This window comes from Notamacropus eugenii, chromosome 3 (genome assembly GCF_028372415.1).
Source record: "Notamacropus eugenii isolate mMacEug1 chromosome 3, mMacEug1.pri_v2, whole genome shotgun sequence".
NCBI classification, from domain to species: domain Eukaryota; kingdom Metazoa; phylum Chordata; class Mammalia; order Diprotodontia; family Macropodidae; genus Notamacropus; species Notamacropus eugenii.
This window is the reverse complement of record NC_092874.1, coordinates 1566862-1589634: the sequence shown is the minus strand read 5'-3', so window position 1 is coordinate 1589634 and position 22773 is coordinate 1566862. Positions and strand designations below refer to the sequence as shown.

At 53.5% G+C, this 22773-nt stretch overlaps 1 protein-coding gene and 2 long non-coding RNA genes across 5 annotated transcripts in view; all 3 read left to right on the top strand.

Moving 5' to 3' along the window:
* Positions 1–386: 386 nt before the first annotated feature.
* Positions 387–2887, top strand: LOC140532355 (uncharacterized). Its single transcript, XR_011976469.1, has 3 exons — positions 387–639; positions 745–861; positions 2800–2887. It is a non-coding gene; the product is annotated as an uncharacterized lncRNA (long non-coding RNA).
* A 3904-nt stretch (positions 2888–6791) lies between these two features.
* Positions 6792–11943, top strand: DLX5 (distal-less homeobox 5). Its single transcript, XM_072650752.1, has 3 exons — positions 6792–7462; positions 9774–9958; positions 11243–11943. Exons 1-3 carry the CDS (start codon positions 7090–7092, stop codon positions 11561–11563), a joined length of 879 nt encoding a protein of 292 aa, XP_072506853.1. The 5' UTR covers positions 6792–7089; the 3' UTR covers positions 11564–11943.
* A 651-nt stretch (positions 11944–12594) lies between these two features.
* Positions 12595–22773, top strand: part of LOC140532354 (uncharacterized) — a 58483-nt gene continuing 48304 nt past the window's right edge. Inside the window, exons 1-2 of one of the 3 annotated variants that reach the window (XR_011976467.1) lie at positions 12595–16437; positions 18452–22259. This is a non-coding gene — a long non-coding RNA (uncharacterized lncRNA). Of the gene's footprint in view, positions 16438–17952; positions 22260–22773 lie in introns of those variants that run through there. The other 2 variants (XR_011976468.1, XR_011976466.1) reach the window with 2 other exon arrangements.

Below are 22773 nucleotides of genomic sequence, written 5' to 3'. Positions count from 1 at the left end.
AGGTAGGTGGAGAGAAGGGTACAGATGTGGAGGATGTTAAAGAAGGTAGAAATGACACTGCTTCGTGGCTGGTCTTGGTGCCCTCCACAATACAGCCTTTGCACTATAACCTGGGTCACTTCTCTGAAACGTGCGCTGATCATACACTACTGAGAAACTTTCAAAACTTCCCCACTGGCTTGCAAAAAAAGTATACAATTTAGTATTCTGGCATCTGATACTAGAACCAATCTATTCCCAACCAATCTTTCCACATTTAATACCGAGGAGTCAAAACAGTGGAGTGATAGCAGAAAGTGCAGTGAACTTTTAAGAAAGACAAAGAGAAGAGGGAGGAAGAGGAGGGGGAAGAGGAGGAAGTGGGAGAGGAGGAGGGGACAGGAGGAGGAGATAGAGGAGGAGGGGAAGATATGGTGATAACCACAACTGTAGGAGAAGGCTTTGCATTTTCCTACTATTTGTTTTAATGTACTAATGTGATATAATTAAGGCAACCCTCATACCAGAGGTGCTAGTCCTCCCTGAATACCCCATACACCCTATACAATCATCTGACTATGGTAAAGACTTGGAGCAGAACTTTCTGGTTCTTCAGTATCTGTGGCTGCTGAGAATGCAGAGGCTGGGACCCCTGCAGAGGTAATTGTCAATTACTTTCCTAGAGGCCAGTCTGAGAGTAGAACTCATGGAGGGGTGAGGGGATACTTCTGGCCACCAGAGTTTTTGGTCTTGTCTGCTTTTCAGTGGCAGCTGATCAAGAGTTGATTTGAGTGGCAGCAGGGATGATGGGCTCTTTCTCCACAAGAGGTGTTTGCTCTCTGGATGATGACTACAGGGGCCATGATGGAAGCAGGACTGGTGGTACGTAGGCTCGGGAGGAAGTACTGGGCAAAGGATAGAAAGTTGGACATGGAGCCAGAAAGACATGAATTTGAAATTTATCTCAGACATTTAACTTACTCCCTGTTTGAACCTCGACAATTCACTTAACCTTTCAGCCTTATACTAGGTAACCTTAGGTCCTTGCAACTTTAAATCAATGACCCTAGATAGGAATCTGTCATGTTTCTTTCTGAAGCAGATGCTTTCTCCCTGTGGACTAGGTGGGGAGCCTGGTCTCACTCTGGGGTGGCCTGAGCTCACATAGATGTCTGAATTTGGTGCTAAAATGAATTTATTCATTGATCAACATTGGTTAAACATTGATCAAGCACCCATGCCATCCAAAACCTGTACATGGGCTAGAGGGACAGAGGTTTCAAAGGCAATGTTTTCATTAAGTGCGGGTAGGAAATTCTCCTTTTCTTTTCATAGCTCATACTTTGGCATGAATAGCTACTCTGCCACCCCATCACTAACCCTAGCAGCCTGGGACACCAGGGATCAGAGGCCTTTTCTCTGCTCATGGAAGTAGAGCCCCTAAAGAAGCTCCACTAGCTTTTTTCATGATTACCAGTTGATATCAATTAGCCTGATAGACTTAATTAGATTTAAGCAGAAGGTATTTACCACTTAATGTTGTTGCTACAAAACAATTCCTCCAAAGTCTGTGATGCCAACATTCTACACACCCTACCCCTACTACTACTACTACTACTACTACTACTACTACTACTACTACTACTACTACTACTACTACTACTACTATCACTACTACTACTACCACTACTACTACTACCACTACTACTATCACTACTACTACTACCACTACTACTACTACTAGTACTACTACTACTACCACCGCTACTACTAGTGTTTATGAAATGCTTTAAGATTTGCAAAGAGTTTTACATACTATTTCATTTGATCCTTACAATACCCCTGGGAGATAGGGTGATTACTGTCCCCATTTTCTGATGAGGAAAGTGAGGCTGAAGGAGTCTGAGTGACTTGCCTAGGGTCACCTACCTAGAGGCAGGATTCAAGTCAAACTCTATCCACTATGACATCTAGCTGTTCTCTAAGACTCCAGGGGAAAGAAAATTCAGTCTTAGGGCATCCATGATGAAGGAGGTAACTCACAGCTTTCATAAGTTGTTTCCCCTCACTGAAGTCCCCTAAATCTTGCTTCCATATGATACAGCTTCTCTGCTAGGATCCTTGTACAGTCCTCAATGTACCTAGTTTGTCGTCATCTCCTGATGTAGACATTTCTGACAACTGTTGCTGTCCCAGGGATAATGACTGGACACTAATGGAAAACTCCACATGCTGTAATCCTTCAAAGCCCACAGGTGCTCATCTTGAGCAAGGCTGGTGGAGAATGGGGCCAAGGCTGAAGCACCCTGCTCTCTCACTCTCTTGACCCACTTGATTCCTTTTCTGGGGTTTGTCTGGAGACTTCCACCACTGGCCTAGTAGATAACACATTCCCCAATACCAGTTCACTCACTGGTTTTCTATATGGGCAAGACCAAGTCCCTCAAACAATCTTAACACATTCCCTTGCAAAGATCGCTAAATCAATCAAAGCTTTTTACACATAGTTGAAATTCTCTGAATGAGTGATTTATTGGACAGACATGGCCAATCCTCATCCATATCTAATGATGTCCATACCATAGACATCCATCAAGTCTTCTCAACATTTCAAGCATGAAGGCATCTTATTACTTTCTGTAAGTCAGGTACAAGTGACATCTAAGTGGAGCCTCACCCTAAAACTATACCAATTCTGATCTGACAGGAAGACACAGAGTAAAAGGACAGAGCCAGTTCAGAGATAAAAGGTCTGGGTCCACGTTCTGCTTCTGACACAAAGGGGCTGTATGACCTTGTAAATGTTACTTGCCTTCCCAGAGTGCCAGCTGTGACTCAGGAGGAGTACTTCATTTGGAGTCAGAGGAACTGATTCTGGTATTAACTACTACTTATGTGACCGTTGACAAGCCACTTGTCTCCGTGGGCCTCAGATTTCCCATCTGTAAAATGGAGGTGGAGTGGACTTCATGATGTCTAAAGTCCCTTTCAGCTCTTCATCTAATGTTGTGGGAAGGAGTTGTTGTTCTGTATCTGTGAAGGGAGGCTTTCGGTGAATGGGAGTATATGTATGTATGTGGGTGGGGAATTTGGGGAGGGATTCTGTCTCAACCTGAATGGAGCATCTTTCTCTGTGTGTGGACAGAGAAAGCAGGCCTTTCCTCTTCCGTAGGAGGGCAGAAGGTATCCAGGGCTTCTGGGGGATGGGTGGAGCTGTTGTTAGTGGTCAGCACAGGGAAAATGGGCACTGAGTGAAAGGTGAGACTTGTAGCCCTAGGGAAGAGGAGGAAAGACTCATCCTGGCCTTGGAGGGAGGGGATTGTAGCAATTCTGGACTGGCGTGGGCAATGAGGCAAAAGCAGAGTGGGCAGAAATGAGGGAGAGGGGGTGATAAGGACACTAGCCACTCTGCCTTTGGTACAGTCACCTCATCTTTTCAGCCTGAGCTTCTTCGTCCATTAGGAGTATTTTGAGGCCACGTGGCCAGGGATCAGTCGCATCTGGCTCCTCAGCTGAGGCTAGCTTGGTCTCTCCGGGAACCTAAAGCATCCTGCGCTGGAAAGCTGCTCTCTTCAGCCACAAGGTGGCGCTCGCGGCACAGGCATGCTACTGGCCACTCAGTCTGCATCCCCAAGCTCCCAGCTGCTCGCGCTGTGTCTCTGCCGCCTAGGAGCGAGGCTGTGGGTTGAGCTGGGCTGGGAAGTACAAGCTTCCTCACCCAGCCTCCTGGGGCTTGGTAGGGGTCTGATCTTGGGGGGAGGGCGGAGAAGAGCACGAGTTTGTAGACTCTTTCAGGGGAAGGAGGCAGCCCAGTATTACTGTCCCCCCATCCCTTGACCACCTAAGAACTTGATAGAGGAGGTGGGAGAGAACTGAGTGGGAACTGAGAGTCAGAGTTGGTACCCGCGACCCTCCCACGGGCTGTCACCCACGGTGCCTCAAGAGGAGAGGGGACAGCGGCCCTCGTCCCCCACCCCTTGCTCCCTACAAGACATGTACATAGACACAGACACACGAGCACACGCAACTTGGGATGAGGAGCAGGAGCACGGCCACTAATGGAATTGAAAGGACTGACCCAGCAGCTACACTGCCCAGCATGGTTACAAGTGAGACAAGGGGGGCAGGGAAAGAGGGCTCGCGAGGAGAAAAGAGGGGTTGTGTGATGGCAGAGGAGGGTGGAGTTCGTGAACTGGGGAAGAACACACAGACGCAGATACAGATACACACACACACACACACACACACACACACACACACTCGCAGAGTTGTCCAAGAATTAAAAAGAAGCGAGAGAGGTTGGCAGAGGGCTGAGGCTGATTGCGCTTTTGGCCAAAATTGCAGGCAATTTGGCCTGACCGACAGGGGTGTGGGTGACTCACTGTTAACCTGCCGAGTTCTGGACCTGAGTCACGCTTAGCTCAGCTCCTTTCCTCTCCAACAGAAAGGCCCAGCCTCTCAGAAGAGGCTCCGGAGGTTTGAGCCGTTAGGGTCCCCGAGCCGCTGGTCCCGCTCTCAGCCCCCTTGGCGCATTTTCCCTCCCCTAGACTCTTGACCAGCACCGGGCAGCCTCAGTCTATACCGATGAGACCCAGGGTGGGGGGTGGTAGTGGGAAGGCACTTTGAGGAGCTCCGGCGTGGGCACCGCTGTGGCCAGGCAAGGGGCCTGCTTCCGCTCCTTGGTCCCGGGTCTGTGCGAGTGTGGGTTCAGATGAGAGAGTTCCAGGCCAGCAAGGCCCGGAGTCTTTGGACTATTGCTCAAGGACTTGCCTATGTTCTTCCCTTAGTATTGTTTCATATTTAAAGTCAGAACATACAGAGAGTCGTCTTTTCCTTTCCTTCCCCTTTTCCCAGAGCAGTCTTTTCTTCTCGAGGAGGGGGTGAGGTGGGGGTGGGGGCTCCTGTTGTGTGGGAACAATGAAGACCAAAACTCCTTACACACAGGCCCCGGAGGGCACACACTCAGACACCGAGGGCGCACTGGCCTGCAGTGGACAGTCCTTCTGGGAAAGGATTCCCGCCTGTATTGGAGAAACTGCTAGGAATGCACCCTTGTACCTTCAGATCCCAGCCCTACTTCTTGGGGTAAAAAAAGGAAGGAGATTTCTGTGACTGGAAGCTCAGCTTAAGGACAGATAGGTCCGAAATCCCTGTTAAATCTCTGTCTCTCTGTCTCTCTCTGTCTCTCTGTCTGTCTCTCTGTCTGTCTGTCTGTCTGTCTCTCTCTCTCTCTCTCTCTCTCTCTCTCTTTCTCTCTCTCTCTCTCTCTCTCTCCTCCCCTGCTCAAATTTTCATGAAGGAACTGGGAGGCGGGGGTTGGGTGCGGCAATATTCAAGGATGGTGGACAAGATGTGGAACTAAGAGACCAGGGCCCAAGAGACTGGAGCCAGAAGTTTGGGCAAGGCCGTGGTCTTCTCCTGGACTTTAGAAAAGGAAGGACCCATGACTCAAGGGTACAAGGAGACCCCTGTGGCTCCTGGACACAGAAGGAGGGAATGGAGCAGCCTTCTTCAGTTTCTCTCCCACAGTTTGGCTCTTGTTTTCTCCAAGTTTTCTCTTGGTGCAAGTGGAAGGACCAGAGGCCAGTGTCTTGGTTGCTTTCTGAGAATGCGTTTTGCAACTGGCCTCAAAGTCCCAGGTTGAAGTATCCATGGCTTTAGAACTACGATTGTTAGAACCTGGTGAGCCAGGGAGAGACAAGGGAGACATGAAGCAAGAGGAAGAGGGGGGAAAGAGGAGCAGGTGTCTGCAAAGATAGCTCCTTCGAGCCTAACTTTGGGGAGGGGGGATGCTTCCCTGGACTTACATCCATGGACCGGGAAAACTTATGGAGTCCCTTATGACATGGTTCGGCCCAGAGAGTGTTGGCCAGTATGTGAGATGTGTGTGCCCCTGCATGATGTGGTCCCACATGTGGTGTATGCTCTGGTGTGCACCCGCCCATAGCCCAGTGAGGGTCTTTTAGTCAGATGTCTCAGAGAAGGAAATGCTCAATCTTTAGCTTCCCCAAATTTGAAATCCCCAACATGTGATGACCCCCATTGACCAACATCTCTTCTAGAAAAGAAGCACTTGGTTTTTCTTGGCCTAGTCGGTCTAGGCCTCCTCACTCCAGCCCCTCGAATTTCGTCCCTCCCTTGTCAAGACTTCCTGCTCCTCAGGGCACTGGAGCCCTCCAATCCAGGGCCAACCTTCCTTCAAGTGGTGTCAGTTCGAGGAAGGGTCAGTAAGTGTGCTTGTGTTCGAGTAGGTATCTGAGTGTTTCTGTGTGTCCAAGTGTGTCTTTGCTTCGGGGCAAGTGAGAGAGCAGGGAAGGAGGGAACTCCTGTGAGTTTCCTCAGGGAACCCTCCTCCAGCCCACACTGCATCACACAGGGTCTGGCTCTCTGTCTCTCTCTCTCTGTCTCTCTGTCTGTGTCTCTGTCTCCCTCTGTCTCCGTCTCTCTCTCTCTCTCTCTCTCTCTCTCTCTCTCTCTCTCTCTCTCTCTCTCTCTCTCTCTCTCTCTCACACACACACACACACATACACACACACACACACACACACACACACACACACACACACACACACACACTTTTTTTGAGCCCAGTTTTGTCAAGGAGCTGAACTAGTTGGGTGAGTTCGAGTGCCGCTGCTCGCGACTGCTCTGGCCAATGGAACCCGATCCACCCCGCTGTGCGTAAGCGCTCAATTAAGGATTTAACCAAGGCTCGGCTGCGTCCCGCCAGCAGTCTGCCCGAGCCCGAGACTCCGAGGCTCCCAGCCTCCTCGCCGCCGCCGCCTCTTATTTTCCTCCGCCTCCCTTTCTTCCTCATCTTCCTCCTCCTCTGCCTCCCCCTTCTGCTCTCCCGCCTCCTCCTCCTCCTCCTCCTCCTCCTCCTCCTCCTCCTCCTCCTCCTCCTCCTCTGCCTCCTCCCTCTCCAGTGCCCCCGCCTCCTCCTCTGTCTCCTCCTCTCCCACAGCCATGTCTGCTTAGACCGAAGCAGCCCCAAGAGTGAGATAGAGCCTCCGCCACTGCCGCCGCCTCCTCTCCCCGAGAACCCTGAGCCTCCGCCCCCACAACCGCAGCCACTTCCACTGCCTGGGTGTCGGCCTCTGCCACCGAACTATGACCGGGGTGTTTGACCGGAGGGGTCCCAGCATCCGCTCCAGTGACTTCCCGGCTCCTTTTCAGACGGCCGCAGCCATGCATCACCCGTCTCAGGAGTCGCCCACTTTGCCGGAATCCTCGGCCACAGACGCCGACTATTACAGCCCGACGGGGGGTGCCCCGCATGGCTACTGCTCACCCCCCGCCGCCTCCTACGGCAAGGCGCTGCATCCTTACCAGTATCCCTACCACGGCGTGAGCGGGGCCGCCGCCGGGCCGCCTCCCGGCACCTACCCGGCCAAAGCGTACGCGGACTACGGCTACGCCAGTTCCTACCATCCCCAGTACAGCGGGGCTTATGGCCGGACACAGAGCTCCTCCGGCCAGCCAGGTGAGGACTGGGCCGGACTGGGTGGAGAGCCAGGGAATGGGCGGGGGCTGGGGAGAGAACTGAGAGATAGGGAGAAAGCGTTTGGGGGAACACGAGGCAGCTAAAGAAAGAACGGAGAGGAGAGAGTGGGTGCGCCCCTCGCAGCAAAGGCGATGACAGACGAGGAGAGGGCAGTCAGCAAATAGACCCTCAAAGGTCCAAGGTCTTCTGGTTATAAGTTGCCTCTATGGCTAGACCCCCGTCTTGTGGGCGAGCCCAACTTGGAGGGTCCCCGCTCCACAGCTGCTGGCCGTGGCTCAAGAGGTGATTTGAGCAGAAAGAATCCCAATCCCGGGAAGTTTGAGACTGGTGGGGGGGAGGAGGGAGGGGGGGAAATGTATGGGGCACTGAGCTCAGAGGAGAGAACCAGCTAGGCCCTGGGCCAGTACCAGGGTAGCTGCGGGCATCCAGCACTCTCCGCCTGAGCCCGGGGCGCGTCAGACTGCATCTGCCCAGGTCAGTTACTCGGACTCCGGAGTTCCGAGAACGCAGTTGAATTTTTCAGCTCAGCGTTTTCAGAAGCCGTCTAACCAAATGAGGTGTGTGTGTGCCTGGCCGAGTAGGTAATGTTAGTGACCACCCCTCTCCACACAGAGAAAGACACTCAGACACAGACTCTCTCTGTCTCTGTCTCTCTCTGTCTCTGTGTATCTCTCTCTCTTCCTCTCCGTCTTTCTGTGTGTGTGTGTGTGTGTGTGTGTGTGTGTGTGTGTGTGTGTGTGTGTGTGTCCCTCCCTCTCCTCTAGGCTGGTTTCAGAGTTTGCGGCCTCCAGAGCTTGGGCTGCTGCGGCTCAGCAGTTAGAAGTGGGGGGTCTTTGTGGGGAGGTTTTTCTGATGGGCTTTGAGCTTCCCACCCTCAACACATGAATAATCCTTCTAATATTAGCATCCCTGAGCTGGCAGAAGCAAACCACAGCCTTCCCTAGCCCTCCAGCACCTCCTACCCCACCCCCCAGGAGCTGTGCTGAGTGTATATACCACACACACACCACACAAATACATACACACACTGTACCACATACATACACGCACATATATACAAACATATGCATACACACTGCACACGTATACATACATGCATATGCACACCACACACCGCATACACATACACACCACACAACCTTATACATGCATGCACATACACACCACACACAACGTGCACATATACATACACACACTTCACACTACACACGAGTTATTTCTCTGAAGTCTCACCAAATTTGGAGATGAAGCCTCTGATAAAATCATTTCTTGGGGGCAGGAGGTACTCTGTTGCCGTAGGGACGCTTCTCGCCGTAGAGAGGGCTCTTTGTCCCAGTCCCTTCTTCCCACCCCTCATCTCTGCTGGCGTTTAACACTCGGCAGATCGCGGGACGCCCTAGAATTTTTCTCGGCCTTTCCACATTTCCCTTTTCTTACGAAGGCTCTCAATCTTTTGCAGCGCGCGCGCTGTCTGTGGCTAGGCATTTGTCTGTCCTGCCCCTCCCCATCCCCTGCCTTCTGCCGCCCTTTACATAGACCGGAGGAGCTGGCCAGGCTGTTTCTTTCACTGTTTCTCTGTTTCATTCATGAAATGAACGACCCCCCCCTTTTTTTTTTGTCAAGGGCTTATTAAGTCTATTTGTAAAAGAAACCAGACGCATCTGTATCCTAGCCGATCTGCAAGGACATTACGGGCCTGGGATAATCGGCCCTCTGTCTGGGGCAGCTCAGCTCAGAAGGAGCCCGTGTGCTTGCTTGTGGCTCTGTGAACTTGGTAGACCTCGGCTCGCGGCCTCTGGGTCAGCAAGTGTGGGCTCGGAGGGCGGAGACGGTGGCGGCAGAGTTCTCACCAGGTTCTGGACCCGTCTCGTACTATGGTCGGCCCTGCTACGTCCGTGCGGGCCACGTGAGGGGAGGGAGAGGCGAAAATAGGCCCCCAAAGAACTCCGGGCAGGAGGTGACCAGAGAAAGCAGCCGGGTTGAACTGACCGGGCAATGAGACAGACAGAGGAGTCACAGACAGAGGAGAAAGGCCAGTCCGCAGTCTGTCTGACCTGACATAGTCTTTCTGCCACTTAAAGAAGGTGGGGATGGGGAAGAAGGGAGTGTGCAGTGCGGGAGGAAGATTATTGTTGGGACGAAAACCCTGGTATCTGGGCTCCCGGGGACTTTGGCGGGCCCTGAGGCGCCCTATTCGCTCCAGGATCTGGAAGAGGAAGCCAGACAGGCCGGCAGGAAGCTGCCTTCTTGTTCAGCAGGACCCTAACCGGCTCTGTTTTTGATGGTTTAGACAAAGACGCTGCAGAACCCGAAGTGAGGATGGTGAATGGCAAACCCAAGAAGGTGCGCAAACCTCGGACGATTTACTCAAGTTTTCAGCTGGCTGCCCTGCAGAGGCGGTTTCAGAAGACCCAATACCTCGCCCTGCCGGAACGCGCCGAACTGGCGGCCTCTTTGGGTCTCACGCAGACACAGGTAAAGCCAGAAGCCCTCTGGCCTCCCTGGCCTGGGCTCCAGTCCCGGCGCCACCGCCCTCCAGCCGCGCCCCCCCCCCCCAAAAGCTCTTCCTATGTTCAAAGCTCTGGCTAAGACTAGGGTAGTGAGAGCCCAGGCACTGCATCCTACCTATTCTCATTCGGCTGGCACCTCCGGGCCGCTCCTCCCTCTAGCTTCCAAGGCCTTTGCCGGGAGGTGGTACATGTTGGTGGGTACTCACCCGGTCTGCTGACGGCCCCCCACCTCAGTTCCAAACTAGTGGGTCCTCTTTCCTTGGAGCGGGGAAGCACTTAGGCAGCCAGGTGGTCCAGGCCCGGGCCCCTGGGGCCCACACTGTGGGCGCAGAAACAAAGGAACCGCCCAGCGCTGGTGCTCGTCAGGCTTCCCAGCTAGAGGCTGCCAGGAGCAGGAGAAGCGTGAGGGCACTGGGGTGTTTGAGGCTCATCTCCCGCGCTGATAGCTCCCCTCTTCTAGTGGAAAATCCAAGCAGGTCACTAGAGCCCGGATCCGGCGTCTGGGCACAGGCAGTTCTGTCTGTCGGCCCACGCGGCCCCTGATAGTCTGACCAATGCCTGCCTGGCTAGCTGTCCTTCTGTCGGTTCTCCTCTCCTAGGGCTTTCGGGGCCGCAAGATCGGCTCCGTGCCACCCCCAGGAGCCTGTTTTCTCCTTTCTTTTCCCCTATAAAAGTCATCTCGGTGACTTCCTGCGAATCGAATTTTCATTCTATCCGCCCCCTCCCCACGCACACACCCCGCGGTCGTTTGCCGCTCTTTTGCTCCCTCGCTCTTTTTTTCTGAGCCTGGGATGTGGGTGGGAGGGAGAGGAAGCAGAAGGGATTGCCCGGGCCTGAAGAGAGGCGGTGCAGGATAGGGGAGGTTCTAGGTGTCTGGCCTCTAGTACATGTCCAAACCGGGAGGCCGGCGCACCCGGGAAAGAAGGAGAACCCGGGTCGAGCGCCATAAGTAGGACTACTGAGCCAGGTGTTCTGGAGCTACCAAGGCCAGGGAGAGGAAAAAAGACCTGGAGCAATGGAGAGAGGCAGGGAGGAACACGAATCTTCCTGGTTCACAGCCCCTAGCTTTGTTTAATGCGGGCTCTGGCTCGGCTCAGTAAGGAGGCCCGGAAACTGGAGTGTGAGTGGGGCAGAGGGGTAGCGGGACGGACGGTGAGGGAAGGCGCGGCGGGGGCGGGGGCTCTTGGCCAGGGGTCCACCGTCTCCTCCCAGACTGTCCTCCTAATCGCTGCGTTTGTTCCCTCTCCAGGTTAAAATCTGGTTTCAGAACAAAAGATCTAAGATTAAGAAGATCATGAAGAATGGGGAGATGCCGCCGGAGCACAGCCCCAGCTCCAGTGACCCCATGGCGTGTAATTCTCCGCAGTCTCCAGCTGTGTGGGAGCCTCCGGGAAGCGGGGCAGCAGCTCGCTCCCTGGGCCACCATCCAGCTTCCAATCCGTCCCCCGCCTCAAGCTACCTGGAGAACTCGGCGTCCTGGTACCCCGGGGCCGGTTCCCTCAATTCCCACCTCCAGCCGCATGGCTCCCTACAGCATCCGCTGGCGCTCACCTCCGGGACGCTTTATTAGAGAGACAGGAGCGGGCGCAGCCCCTTGCCCGCGAGCCAGCCGCTTGCGCTCTGTCTCTGTCGCCCGGACTCCTGTATTTTGCTGTTTTAGGAATATTAATGAAAGGAATGCGTGTGGGGAAGTGTTTAAAACCAACGACCGGAGACCCAGATTCGTGTGTAAAGCTTGTGCATGTAAGTTATTGCATTTCAAAGGACCCTCTCTCCCCTTTTTATAGATGAACTTTTTGCGCATCCGTGGACACTATCAATGGTGCCTTGAAATCTATGACCTCAACTTTTCAAAAGACTTTTTTCAATGTTATTTTAACCATGTAAATAGGTGTAGATAGAGGAATTAAACTGTATATTCTGGACAAATAAAATTATTTCCACCATGAATACAGAATGTCTGAAAAAATATTCTTTCTGACTTTCCAATAACTGTCTGGAGATGCTTCATGAAAGCCATTGTGGGGAATCTCTGAGAAACATGGAAGCACCTCTGGGAAGCACCACATTGGTTAGTCTGATGTATAGGACATAGGCTCCACTGTGTGTAACTTCACTGGGACAATGGACCACAGTCTTTATTTGTGCTATATAACACATACAAGCAGAGAGAGGGACTTACTGGGGTTTATGGATCTGGCCACGTGATACTGACAGATCTTGCCGAACTTAACCTCGAACTAGCTCTGTTGAAGAGAAGTTCGGAAGGTGTAATTCTCTACCCTCCCTCATCCCCCCCCCCCCCCCCCCCGGGGGAGTTGCGCTGGCCAGCGCGGAGGCCTCCGGAATTCGGAATTTAGCACAATGAGCATAGCAGGGGTGGCGGTAACCAGAGCAATTAGGCAGATTACGCTGGGCCCCAAGCAAGCTTGAGAGCAAAGTAAAGAATAAAAATGAGGGTCTACTTTGTCTCTGCCGGGAAAGAAGAGGAGGAGGAGGAAAAAGAAGAGGAAGGAGGAGGAGGAGGAGGAGGAGGAGGAGGAGGAGGAGGAGGAGGAAGAAGAGGAAGAGGAAGAGGAAGAGGAAGAGGAAGAAGAAGAAGAAGAGGAAGAAGAAGAAGAAGAAGAAGAAGAAGAAGAAGAAGAAAGAGGAGGAGAAGGGATAAGAGATGAGTTCTCAAATATCTTGAGTTTTTTATTATTTTTAATTGCTACATTACTGGTAATAATAACAACACTTTGCAGGAGTTCTTTCAGACAATGGGAATAGGCACAGGGGCGGGCTCCCGGTCCTCTCCTTATGTGTGTTTCAGGACAGTTTCCCAGGCAGTGCCCAGAGGTCGAAGCTGGGTATCTGAGGGGGCACGTTTGGGAGCCCCTCAGTGCTAGAAGAGCTCCCTCTCCAATGATGAGAGCAGCATTTCCCCACTGGCAGCTGGGTAATTGAAGCAGGGTACTTCGGAGTGTCACTATAAAGGGCATAATAACGTGGGTAACGTTTCAATCTCTTTTATGACTGATCTGTTCCAGGAAAGGAGACTTGGGGCTTGTCTAGCGCTTGGGCAAAGCAGATCCCCCAAAGCCAGAAACTAAAGCAGAGTTGTTTTCGCTCTGCCCAAAATGGGGCCAGTCTGGGCCATGGCCCTGTCTTTCTCCTCGCCTGTGTTTCTCAATTGGGCTTCACCTGTCTGTCTGTCTGCTTGTCTGTCCTCTTTATTTATTGGTCCTTATCTTTGTCCGTCTTCATCTGTCTGCATCTGTATTTGCTTTTCTATCTGTCGGTCTGATTCTTGCTTTTGCACAGTCTACAGAGATGGCCCAGACATTTCCCAATCTCTACCTAGGACTGCCTCTCTATTCTGCCTCCCGTGTCCCCCTGCTACCAAAAGAAACTGGGAGCAGTAAATAGGCAAATGCAGAGCTGGCCGCCAGGAAGTCCACCAGCCAGTCCCTGGATTCAGAGGCTGACGGGAGTAGCTGTCCTCGGTTGGTTGGTAGGTTGGTTGATGAGGTGGTGGTGGGTGTTGGTGGTGGTTGTTGGTGGGTGGTCAAGATTAGAGCTTGAAACATCCTCAGGCCCATTGGAGACCTCGGAACTGGGAAAGCAGTACCTAGAAGGCTGGCTGCGCCTTGACGGTGATGGGCCCAACTGCCAAAGCCCTCACCTCCTACTTGCTCAGCCTGTAAGCTTTGCTGCCCCTGGGCTTACTTCTAGCCCTGCGAACCTCCTCCTGACCCAGTGTCTCCCAACTTTGCTTCCTAACTCGATCTCGTTTAAGTAAAGACTACCAAGGCTTTCGAATTGGAATTAGGTTCAATTTTATCTAGTTTTCTTTCGTTTTGCTTTTTTTTTTTTTTTTAGTTAAATATTATTAGCTAACTTGAATATCGGGATTCCTAGTGGCTCAGGTGGGAGTGCAGGAAGCCGGGAGGCCCAGGCAGTACAGGAAAAAAACGAGTTTCCAGACGTCAATTCGCAAAGCCCGAGGGCCAACCTCTGCTTTGCCCAGGGCTCATCCCGAGCAGCCCCCCTTTGGTTCCCTGGAACGTTCAGTGACCCGATGACATCCTGGACGGATCCAGACTCGAGTCTGACTCGGGGACACAGAGCTGGAGGACGAAGGACTCAAGCTGTCCTCCCCCGACCATGGGGAATTAATATGGCACAGAGCAGGTGGAACTCCCTTTTTCTCTCCTGGCTGGCTGAGGACCCGAAGTCTGCACGGGCCCCGTGTCGTCTGCTACAAGTGTGCTTGGGGACGATGGCTTGGGTGCTGTTCCCGCGTGGGACGCACAGCTCTCCAAGCCTTGTACTTGGGTATAACCAACGGCTTTCCGCTTATCACTTTGGACACCAGCTTTTCCATCGTCGTCTTCTCCTCTGTTCTCCACACACTCAACCTCCTCTTCTACCTTCTGTCCTTGCCTTCTCCTCCTTCTCTGAGGTTTAGGCTGACCTCTGTTGGGCACAAAGACGCACAAAGAAAGGGGGAGGGGCAGCAGAGGGGGTGCCTTTCTTAGCCCAAGGTCGGGCGCTACTGTGTGCGGCTGGGAGGGCAGCCTCTTGTGAGAGAGAGAGCTGAGGGCACCGCGGCTTCTCGAGCTGACGAGCCTCGTGGCCAGACAGCTCCGAGTCAGGCCACCTCGGGCACTTCCTTAGTTTGGACTGCGGGGAAGGGTCCAAAGGGTTCCTTCGGGACCCTGATGGTTTTGAGGCTGGTGTGGTTCCTTTGAGTTCTCTTTGCTTTTCTTCTCTTGTCCCTTTTGTCTCCTTCCTTCCCATTTCTTTGGCGCGGTCCGGGAATGGTGGACAAAAATGCTCTGGCAGAAGCGCCTGCTTACCAGTTCCCTTAGACAGCAAGGACAATGAGGCTTCTCCGCCAGGACCTGGGGCCCTTGGAGTCTCCAGCAACTAGACAGAAAAATAACGCGCTGGCAGCAGAGCCGGTTCCCAAAATATAGCCCGGATGTGGCTTCGCTCCCAGTCCCGATGTCGGTGGAGTTCTGTCTCGTTCTCTCCCGTCTCTATCTCTCTGTCTCCGTTTCTGTGTCTTTTGCTTTCCTCCTCATCGGTCTTTCTGTGTCTGCGTCCCTTCTTTGTCTCCTTCGGTTTCTAGTCTCTCTCGATCACTTTCGTTATCTACCCTTCCGGGTCGGTCTGAAGGGGTCTTGGTCTCCAGCTCCCACCGTGTGTGTCGAGTCTGATGATACAATGTGAGGGGGAGAAAAAGCCCAGTCCTGCCGTAGCTGCCCCCAATTTGCTTGTGCAGGGTGGGTGGGAATCCGGGTATGGACCCCGCCGGGAGGGGGAGCAATTCCCCCTGCCCAGATTGTGGTGCTCCTCCTTCAAGCCTCCTGTGCAGAAGTGGGGGCAGGAAGGCTCCCCCTCCCTTTTTCCCCTAAGCACTGAGGCTCCTCCGGCTTCTTGCATTGGAAAGGGGGTGCAGGGAGCGGACGAGGAGGAGCCAAGCTGAGCCCCGCAGAGCCGAGCTGCTTGGAGCAAGATTAGCTCCGATCCCCCAAATCTTGCTGGGAGGGATCAGGTGAAGCACCTTTTGTTCCCTCCCAGCTAGGCTGGGTTGGGCTGCACTCATTTCGGCTTCTTTTCTCTTTCTGCCCTTCATTCTTCTTCCCTCCGCCCTCCCTCCGCCCTCCCCACCCCTCCGCCACTGCTCCCTCGGAGTGGAGACGGGGGCAGCCCAGGGAGTCGAGAGGAGCGGCATTCCTGCGGGTGCCAGGCGGCTCCAGGGCTGAGCCACAGGGCCTGAAGCACAGCCCCACACGCACGGCCCCCCTCCATGGCCTCATGGCCTCAGCCTCTACCCTAGGCCTCGTTCCTTCCCTCTCACCCGCCTTCAAGTCGGGACTCCCATCCACCCCAGCACAGTCATTCCACAGAGAAGCAGATTCATTCTGCTTGGCACAAAACTTGCCCCTGGGAAAAGAACCTTTATCCGATGCCACCCACTCCCCTGTCCCAGCGCTCCTTACCTTTGCCTCAGGCTCTGTCTCTCTGCCTCTCGGTTTTTGTTTGTCTCTGTTTCTGTCCCTCCCTCTGTCAGTCTCTCTCCCTCTTTAGCTCTCTCTCACTGTCTGTTTCTGTCTGTGTCTTTCTGTCTCTCACTCTATAAGTGTCTCTGTCTCTCTTTGTCTCTGCCTGCCCCCCCCACATATTCGCACATCCTGTCCAACACTCTTCCAGTCTCAAACCTCAAGACCCAGTGTGTCTGCTTTTTCTTTCCCTTCTTTTCCCAACCTTGCTCCAATTCCAACCCCTTCCAAAATAGTGCTTTCCCTCCTTACCCCATAGCCTCAGATACCAGCTCAACTCTTCTGGTCCCTCTGATCCCAAGAGCTTTTCCCACTCACAACTTCCAACCAGATGCCCTGAAGATCACCCACTGATTGAGAGAACCCAAACTGGTTCCTGAGCTTTCTTTCTATGGTGAGCATCCCCTCTCCCATTCAAATCTCCCCTGAGATCTCCTGGCCCAGGGTTTCTGTCTGTCAATAGACATCTACTCTCAGGGCCCCAGTACGTCCGCACACCTCTACTTGTGTCTAGGGTAAGGGAGGGGAGGTTGTTGAGGACTCTCCCTACACACACAATGTCAGGGCTAGCCAAGATCATTTAGCCTTGGTGAAGGTCACTTGGCTTGGAGTGTAGGAGGAATCCTTAGGGTGGAATGGCACCTCCTGGACTGGGGAAAGTTCGGCCTGCTTCCAGCCCTAGTATTGCTCCTGAGATGGGGATCTCAGTACCTAAGCATGACCTTGACACCAACAGTCCAGATTCATTAACCATCCCACACCCCACCCCCTTCCCACAGGGTAGGAAGCTCAATAAGCAGTTGGGGGGGGGGGGAGGGGAGACCACAACTTGGCTTTTCTCTAACATTTCTCCAAAATAACTTTCTTCCCCCAATTACCCATAGCCTAGTCTGAGGGGTTTGGGGCCCTGCTAGTGGGCCACAGAAAGTCTATCTCTTGCTTCTGTCTATGAGAAAATGAAGGAGGTAAGGAAAAGGAGGAAAGGAGAAAAAGGAAGAGAGGGAGAAGAGAAGTGAAGGAGTGAGAGGAAGAGGGAGGGAGGAGGAAGAAAGGGAAACTTGACAGGAAAGAGAGAGAGGGTGAGAGGAAGAGTTAGGAGACACAGAGAGAGAGGAAAGGAGGGAGAGAGAAAGAGGGAACGGAAGAAAGAGGGAAGGAGTACTAAGAAAGAAGAGGGAGGGAGGGGAAAAGAAAGGGAGGAGGAAGAGGGAGGGATGGGAGGAGGAAGGGTGGGAGGAAGGAAAGAAGGCAGGGGAAGGAAGAGTAAGGAAACGGGAGGTAGAGGGAGGGAAAGGTACTGGGAGGGAGGGGAAGGACAGGTGTGGAGGGAAAGGAAGAGGGAGAAGAGGAAAGAGAAGGAAGAGGGGGAAAGGCTCTAGTTCTCTCCGTTGGCCGGAGTTCTCTGCAGAAAGGGAGGAGCCACTGTACAGACTAAGCTGGTGCCTGTGAGCAGCAATGGCCACGGGCTGGCCGAGGATGGCGTTGGTCTAGGCCTAGGGAGAAGTCCCTGCTGGCGATGAACTCAGCCTTTGTTCTCCGGAGCTTCTGATTACGTCGAGCTTGGTTGGGGGGAGGGGAGGATGGGGAAGCTACTTAGAGCTTCCCAAGAGAATTCTCTTCTGATGTCCAAGCCACACCTGAAGTCCTCATTTCGACAAAGCCCTGAAATGTAGTCCGGGTCTTTGCCCCTCCAGGGAGACCACGTTCCTCAGTCCCGAGCCCAGCCATCTCCAGCCTCTGTGTCAGTGCTCAGCCGAGTCTCCCTCCAGATTGCTCAGGGGCACAGTCCCCAGATAAGCAAAAGTAGCAGAAATGCACTATAGGTGTGCTTGACAAAGGCAAACAATTAGGGCTTGAAATCTACTTTAAGTCTGCCCCCCCCCCCCCCCCCCCCCCCGCCCCAGTTCAAGAAGACAGGTTGTAGAGGCTGCTAGAGTGGGGGTGGGAGGGAAGCAGACCACTAGGTCTTTGCTAGAAAGAGCGAGGGAGGTGACCAGGGAGAGGTACAAACAAGGCCCGCCAACTCTAAGAATGCCCTCGGGAGCTCTACCTGAGCCAGGCCCATTCCACTCGCCTCTCGATTTAGAAGTGCTGGCTTTCCTACGCCAGAATGTAGCACTTGCCTCGGGTCAGGGTGTAAGGTCAAGGGAAGGAAAGCAGAACCTTAATCGTAAATGCTCGGCTTCCCTGGTCCTTAGGACATTTGCCTCTGGTTCTGAAGGAAGGGAGCCCCGAGCATCCATCCGGCTGCTTCCTTCAAGGATCGATCGTAGTCCACTCCCTCACAATGTAAAGGCCTGCCTGGAGGACTTCAAGCAGTAGAGTCCCCTCTTCTCCCATCCAGGCTCACTCCATGCCTGAGGGTCCCATACAGAGGAGGCTCCTCTAGGCGTTGTCTTGGCTTTCAGACTGACCCCTGGAGGGAAGGAAAGAAGAGACTCTCCCCGCCCCCCAAGCTGGATTTCATCCAGGGACAGGTTCAAGGCTCTCAACTGTCCTGGAGGTCAGAGCCCCTGAGAGTCCTAGTTGAGCACCGCAGGGGATCAAGGTCTGTGGACTTGGTTGAGGAGCCCCTGAAGACAGGCCAGTAGGGGCAGGGCATCCAACCAACCCACTGGGACTTTGGGTTCAGATGGTACCTTAGCGACAAACTTATTTTTCTACTCGGGCCTTTCAGGACTATGGGCCTGGAAAAGGTGTACAAAGAAGGGGCGTAAGTAGGAGAGCACGTTGGCAGAGTTCCCCTGATGCCCACCTACCAACGTCATTGACAACTCCAGAGGCCACAAAGACATTTTCGAAAAGGTCCCTGGCACACCGTTTGGCAAATGATCAGTGAGCCTAAGGTCTGGGTGGGTGTGGGGGAACCTTTTGCTTTGAAAGTCCCAAAGGGCTGACGGGGGCCGAGAGGCCACTGGGAAGGCCAGGGCGACCAGCCGGACAGAGACTAACTGATTATGTGGGGCGGGGAGGAGTTGGGAGGGGGAGAGAGAAGGGTGCTGCACAGCCAGGGCTATACTTTCCTTCCTTCTATGGAAGGATCCCCAGAGACCAGGACAGAAGCGGGGAACTCGACGGTCAGGGAGGAACCCGAGGAGCCATCAGAAATCCTGAGAGGGAATCCCGGAGTCGGGGGCTAAGGCTGAACCCCTCCTCGTCCCAGGTTCCTTGCTCCCCATTCGGGTTCGCTGTTTCCTTGGGGGAATCCCGAAACCCTTTATCCCCGCAGTTGGCCTTGCCCGCCACCGACCCCCTCCTTTCCCCGAAGCGGGAGAGGCTCCTTCATCACCACCCCCTCCCCATTCCGGGCCTCCCCTAGAGCCCAGGAAATGAGAAGCGCCCGGCGGCAGCCGAGAGCTGCCTCTCAGCAGCGCATTTGTGTTGACAATGGCTGGATTGGTCCTACTGGACAGTTTCCCATGTACCACTCCGGAATCATTACCTCGCGGGCTGGATTAGGATGCTATTATCATAATCTGGACGTTTCCAATTATCTGTAATTTGCAAAGATGCACCAGGTCCTGATTACAGCAGTGTGTGTGTGTTTTTATCAAGCTAACCATCACTAAACAGTGACAGTAATAACCGCTAATTTCGCTGGCGATATAAGAGGTGCTGGGCTGTGCGAACAAGTTCGCACCTGGCTGTGCTCACTCAACCGAGGACGGAGGGATCGAGAGCTGCGCCCGTAGGAGCCGCAGCCGAGTGTGCTCGGCTCTTCCGGCCAGCTCAGCGCTGGCGACCCCAAGCCGCGGCTTCAGAGCTGCAGGCTCTGCCCCGAGGGTAAGTGCGTCCTTCTCGTTTCCTTGCGGCCAGCCTCAGTGGCTGCCTTGTTCCACTGCCTCTGAGTCTCATGAGGCTGCAAGACTCGGCCTTTGGAGCCTCCAAGGCCTTTGAGGGCTTTCCATAGAGCTCCCAGGCCTCCACCCCCAACTGCGACCTCGAAAGACAGAAGCTGGAGTAGTCAGTGGTGGAGAATGGGATGGGACACTGAGGCAGGGATCATGGAGGCAAGGAAGGCCAGACCCTCTGGCTCATGGTGAATACTCAGGAAACCTAGACTCTATCCATCTCTCCCCCTCCCTCCCTCCCTCCCTCCCTCTGTCCCTCCCTCCCTCAGTCTCATTGTTTTTGTCTCTTTTTTGTCTCTCTGTCAGTCTCTATTTCTGTCTCTCTTCTCTGACTCTGTCTCTGTCTCTCTGCTTGTCTGCCTTCCCACTCACCCACTTCCCACAAACACTGTGTTTCTCGCCGTTACTGTATACGTGACAAATGAATGGATGATAAATTTGTTGGCCTCTGGTGCACACGAATAGTGGAGTCCCGAGAAATGCTGCGAGTTTGGAACCTTGCAGGACCTGAGTGATAGTCTGAACTCCAAAGGCAGATACGAGGTTTCTCAGTCTGGTCAGGCCAAGGCTGTTTGCCCTGGCCTACTCTCAGTTTTGACTGGGCTGCGTGCTGTTGGTGCTCCAGAGGGCCACTCCTGCAGGACTCCTGGAGCTGCTTTATTCTATTTCCTGCCTGAAAATGTCCCTAAAGGCTGGCGACCTCTGTCTGAGACCCTCCCATTGATAGTCTGCATTGGGTCTCCCGAGCTGGCAGTGAGTGCAGGGCTGTTTCTATGTCACCCATTTCTTCTGTGAAAGCCTCCCCATGATGCCTCCGCCCAGTTCTGGATGAGTTGCTTAGGGCCTGCTAGAGGGGCAGAAAGAGAGATGAAAGTTGGTCCTTCAGATGGGCGGACCTTCCTGTCAATGATCTGTTCCAGGCCACAGCAAAGGTGTCTCCCTCCAGTGCTGTGTGGAGGTTGAGAGAGCTGCTCTTCGCTGTCCATAGATGACGCTGTTTCCCGGGGCTCAGGGCCGCTCTCCTCGGCTCCAGCCGGCAGCTCTCGAAATGAAAGGAAGCCAGAGCCAGTGAGCTCCTGGGAAGCCAGTGTGTCCTGTAGACCCTTCTCTGTGCCAGAGAAAGGGCTCTCCTTGGACACTGAACCTAACTGAGCTGTGTCAAAAGACAAAGAGATGGTCAGGGGCATTGGGTAGCAGGAGAGGGAGGCCCTGTTTTCCTTCTCACACAAACCTGGCAACTTTTCACAGAGTGAACTGCCTTTGGAGCCCGGAAGGTACGCTCAGCTAGCTCCAGCCAGGGCCACTGTCCCCGGGTACCAGGATGCGTGATGCTTACACACTTCCCTGGCCCATCCTGGACCTCAGTCAAGGACTTCCTAAGCAGTTCATGCATTCTGCAGTTACTGCATAACTCATGAAGTTCAAGGAGTCCAAGGTCGGTTCAACTCCCTTCTTGGGTTGAGACTACAGACCCCTAGAAGACAGATCCCTCCCACCCCCAGTCATCCCAACCCAAAGGAGTAGGAATGGTGACATGAAACCTTGGAGAAGGAAGAAAGGAAGGGAGGAGGAATCAAGGCATCAAAGAAGGAAAGATGGAGGAGGGAAAGAGGAAGGGAGGGAAGGAAAGAAGGAAGGAAGGAGGAAGGGAGGAAGGGAGGAAGGGAAGATGGAAGGAAGGTTTCAGAGCTCCCAGGAGCTCGCTGGGGTCCTGGATGCCAGGCGCTCACAGTGGTTTGGCACGGGGCTCCCGTTGGTTTCATGTATGGTAGCTAGCTTTCTCTTGAACGTCATTTGAATAATTCAGTAAAAGCCCACTAGCAGCTGTACTTCTGCAGCCTCTTCCATTCTTTCCAGCATTATAATTTGGGTTAATTTTCAATTTTCGGTCCTACGTCTCTGCAATTTGTGTATGAATAACAGAATAATTCCCCTCTTTTGTTTCGCCTTTCCTGTTCCTGAATCTAAATAAAGATGGCTTTTTAGTATTAAAAGTGGGGGGAAATTACAGGTAATTATCTTTGACGGTAAAAACGCTGTAATCAGCGGGCTACATGAAAAATTACTCTAATTATGGCTGCATTTAAGAGAATGGAAAAAAACCTTCTTGTGGATAAAACCCTTAAATTGTCCCCAATGTCTGCCTCAAATTGGATGGCACTGCAGCTGGAGGCTTTGTTCCACCGTGATCCTGGGGAGCGCAGAGCCCAAAGTTTCACAGTGGGAAGGGGGGAAAAGAAAAGAAAACAGTTTTCCTAATGGAACAATGCGAACGGTAGAAAATGACGAGACTGATCGGTTTTAAACCATTCTGAAGCCTGACTGCGCGGGGAAGTTCCTCAACAAAAAGGGAGCGGGTCTCTGGGTAAGTAGTCTTTGCTTTGTGCCTAATTATAGGGACTGTCCTTTTGCGCGGCAGCGGCGACGGCGGCGGCGGTTGTCATTAGCCTGGGGGGAGCCTGGGAGAGAGCGAACGGCCCATTGACTCCTGATCAATGGCGCCCGGCATTCAAGGCTCAGGGTTTGCAGGCCGCCCAGGGCTGCCCTAGACATTCATTCTCGCAGTATGGTGCTGGCGGCCGGCTCTGCAGACCGAGGCCTTTAGTGCCCTTCCCTTGAGGGCTTCCCACCCTCTACTCAGGACCCCCAAAGAGCCCCAACTCAGCCTGGCCGGACAGCACCACCCCATCCCAGGCCGGCTGCTTACTGGTCAAGGGCCCTCGGCCAGAGGTGGTGGAGATGTACCCGAGCCAATTCCTGGCTTTCGTCTTTGGCTTTAAAGACAGAAGAAGTTGTTTCTGAAAAAAGTCAGAGTGGGCTCTTGGAGGAGGAGGAGGGGGAGAAGGGAGAAGGGAGGGACGGAGGATGGGTACGGACAC

What these genes read in the sequence shown, in the direction of transcription:
- DLX5 (XM_072650752.1), top strand. Translation starts at nt 7,090, where the DNA reads ATGACCGGGGTGTTTGACCGGAGGGGTCCCAGCATCCGCTCCAGTGAC. An exon ending in GAGCTCCTCCGGCCAGCCAG is followed by an intron (nt 7,463 to 9,773) that starts GTGAGGACTGGG and finishes TTGATGGTTTAG; the next exon opens with ACAAAGACGCTGCAGAACCC. An exon ending in TGGGTCTCACGCAGACACAG is followed by an intron (nt 9,959 to 11,242) that starts GTAAAGCCAGAA and finishes TTCCCTCTCCAG; the next exon opens with GTTAAAATCTGGTTTCAGAA.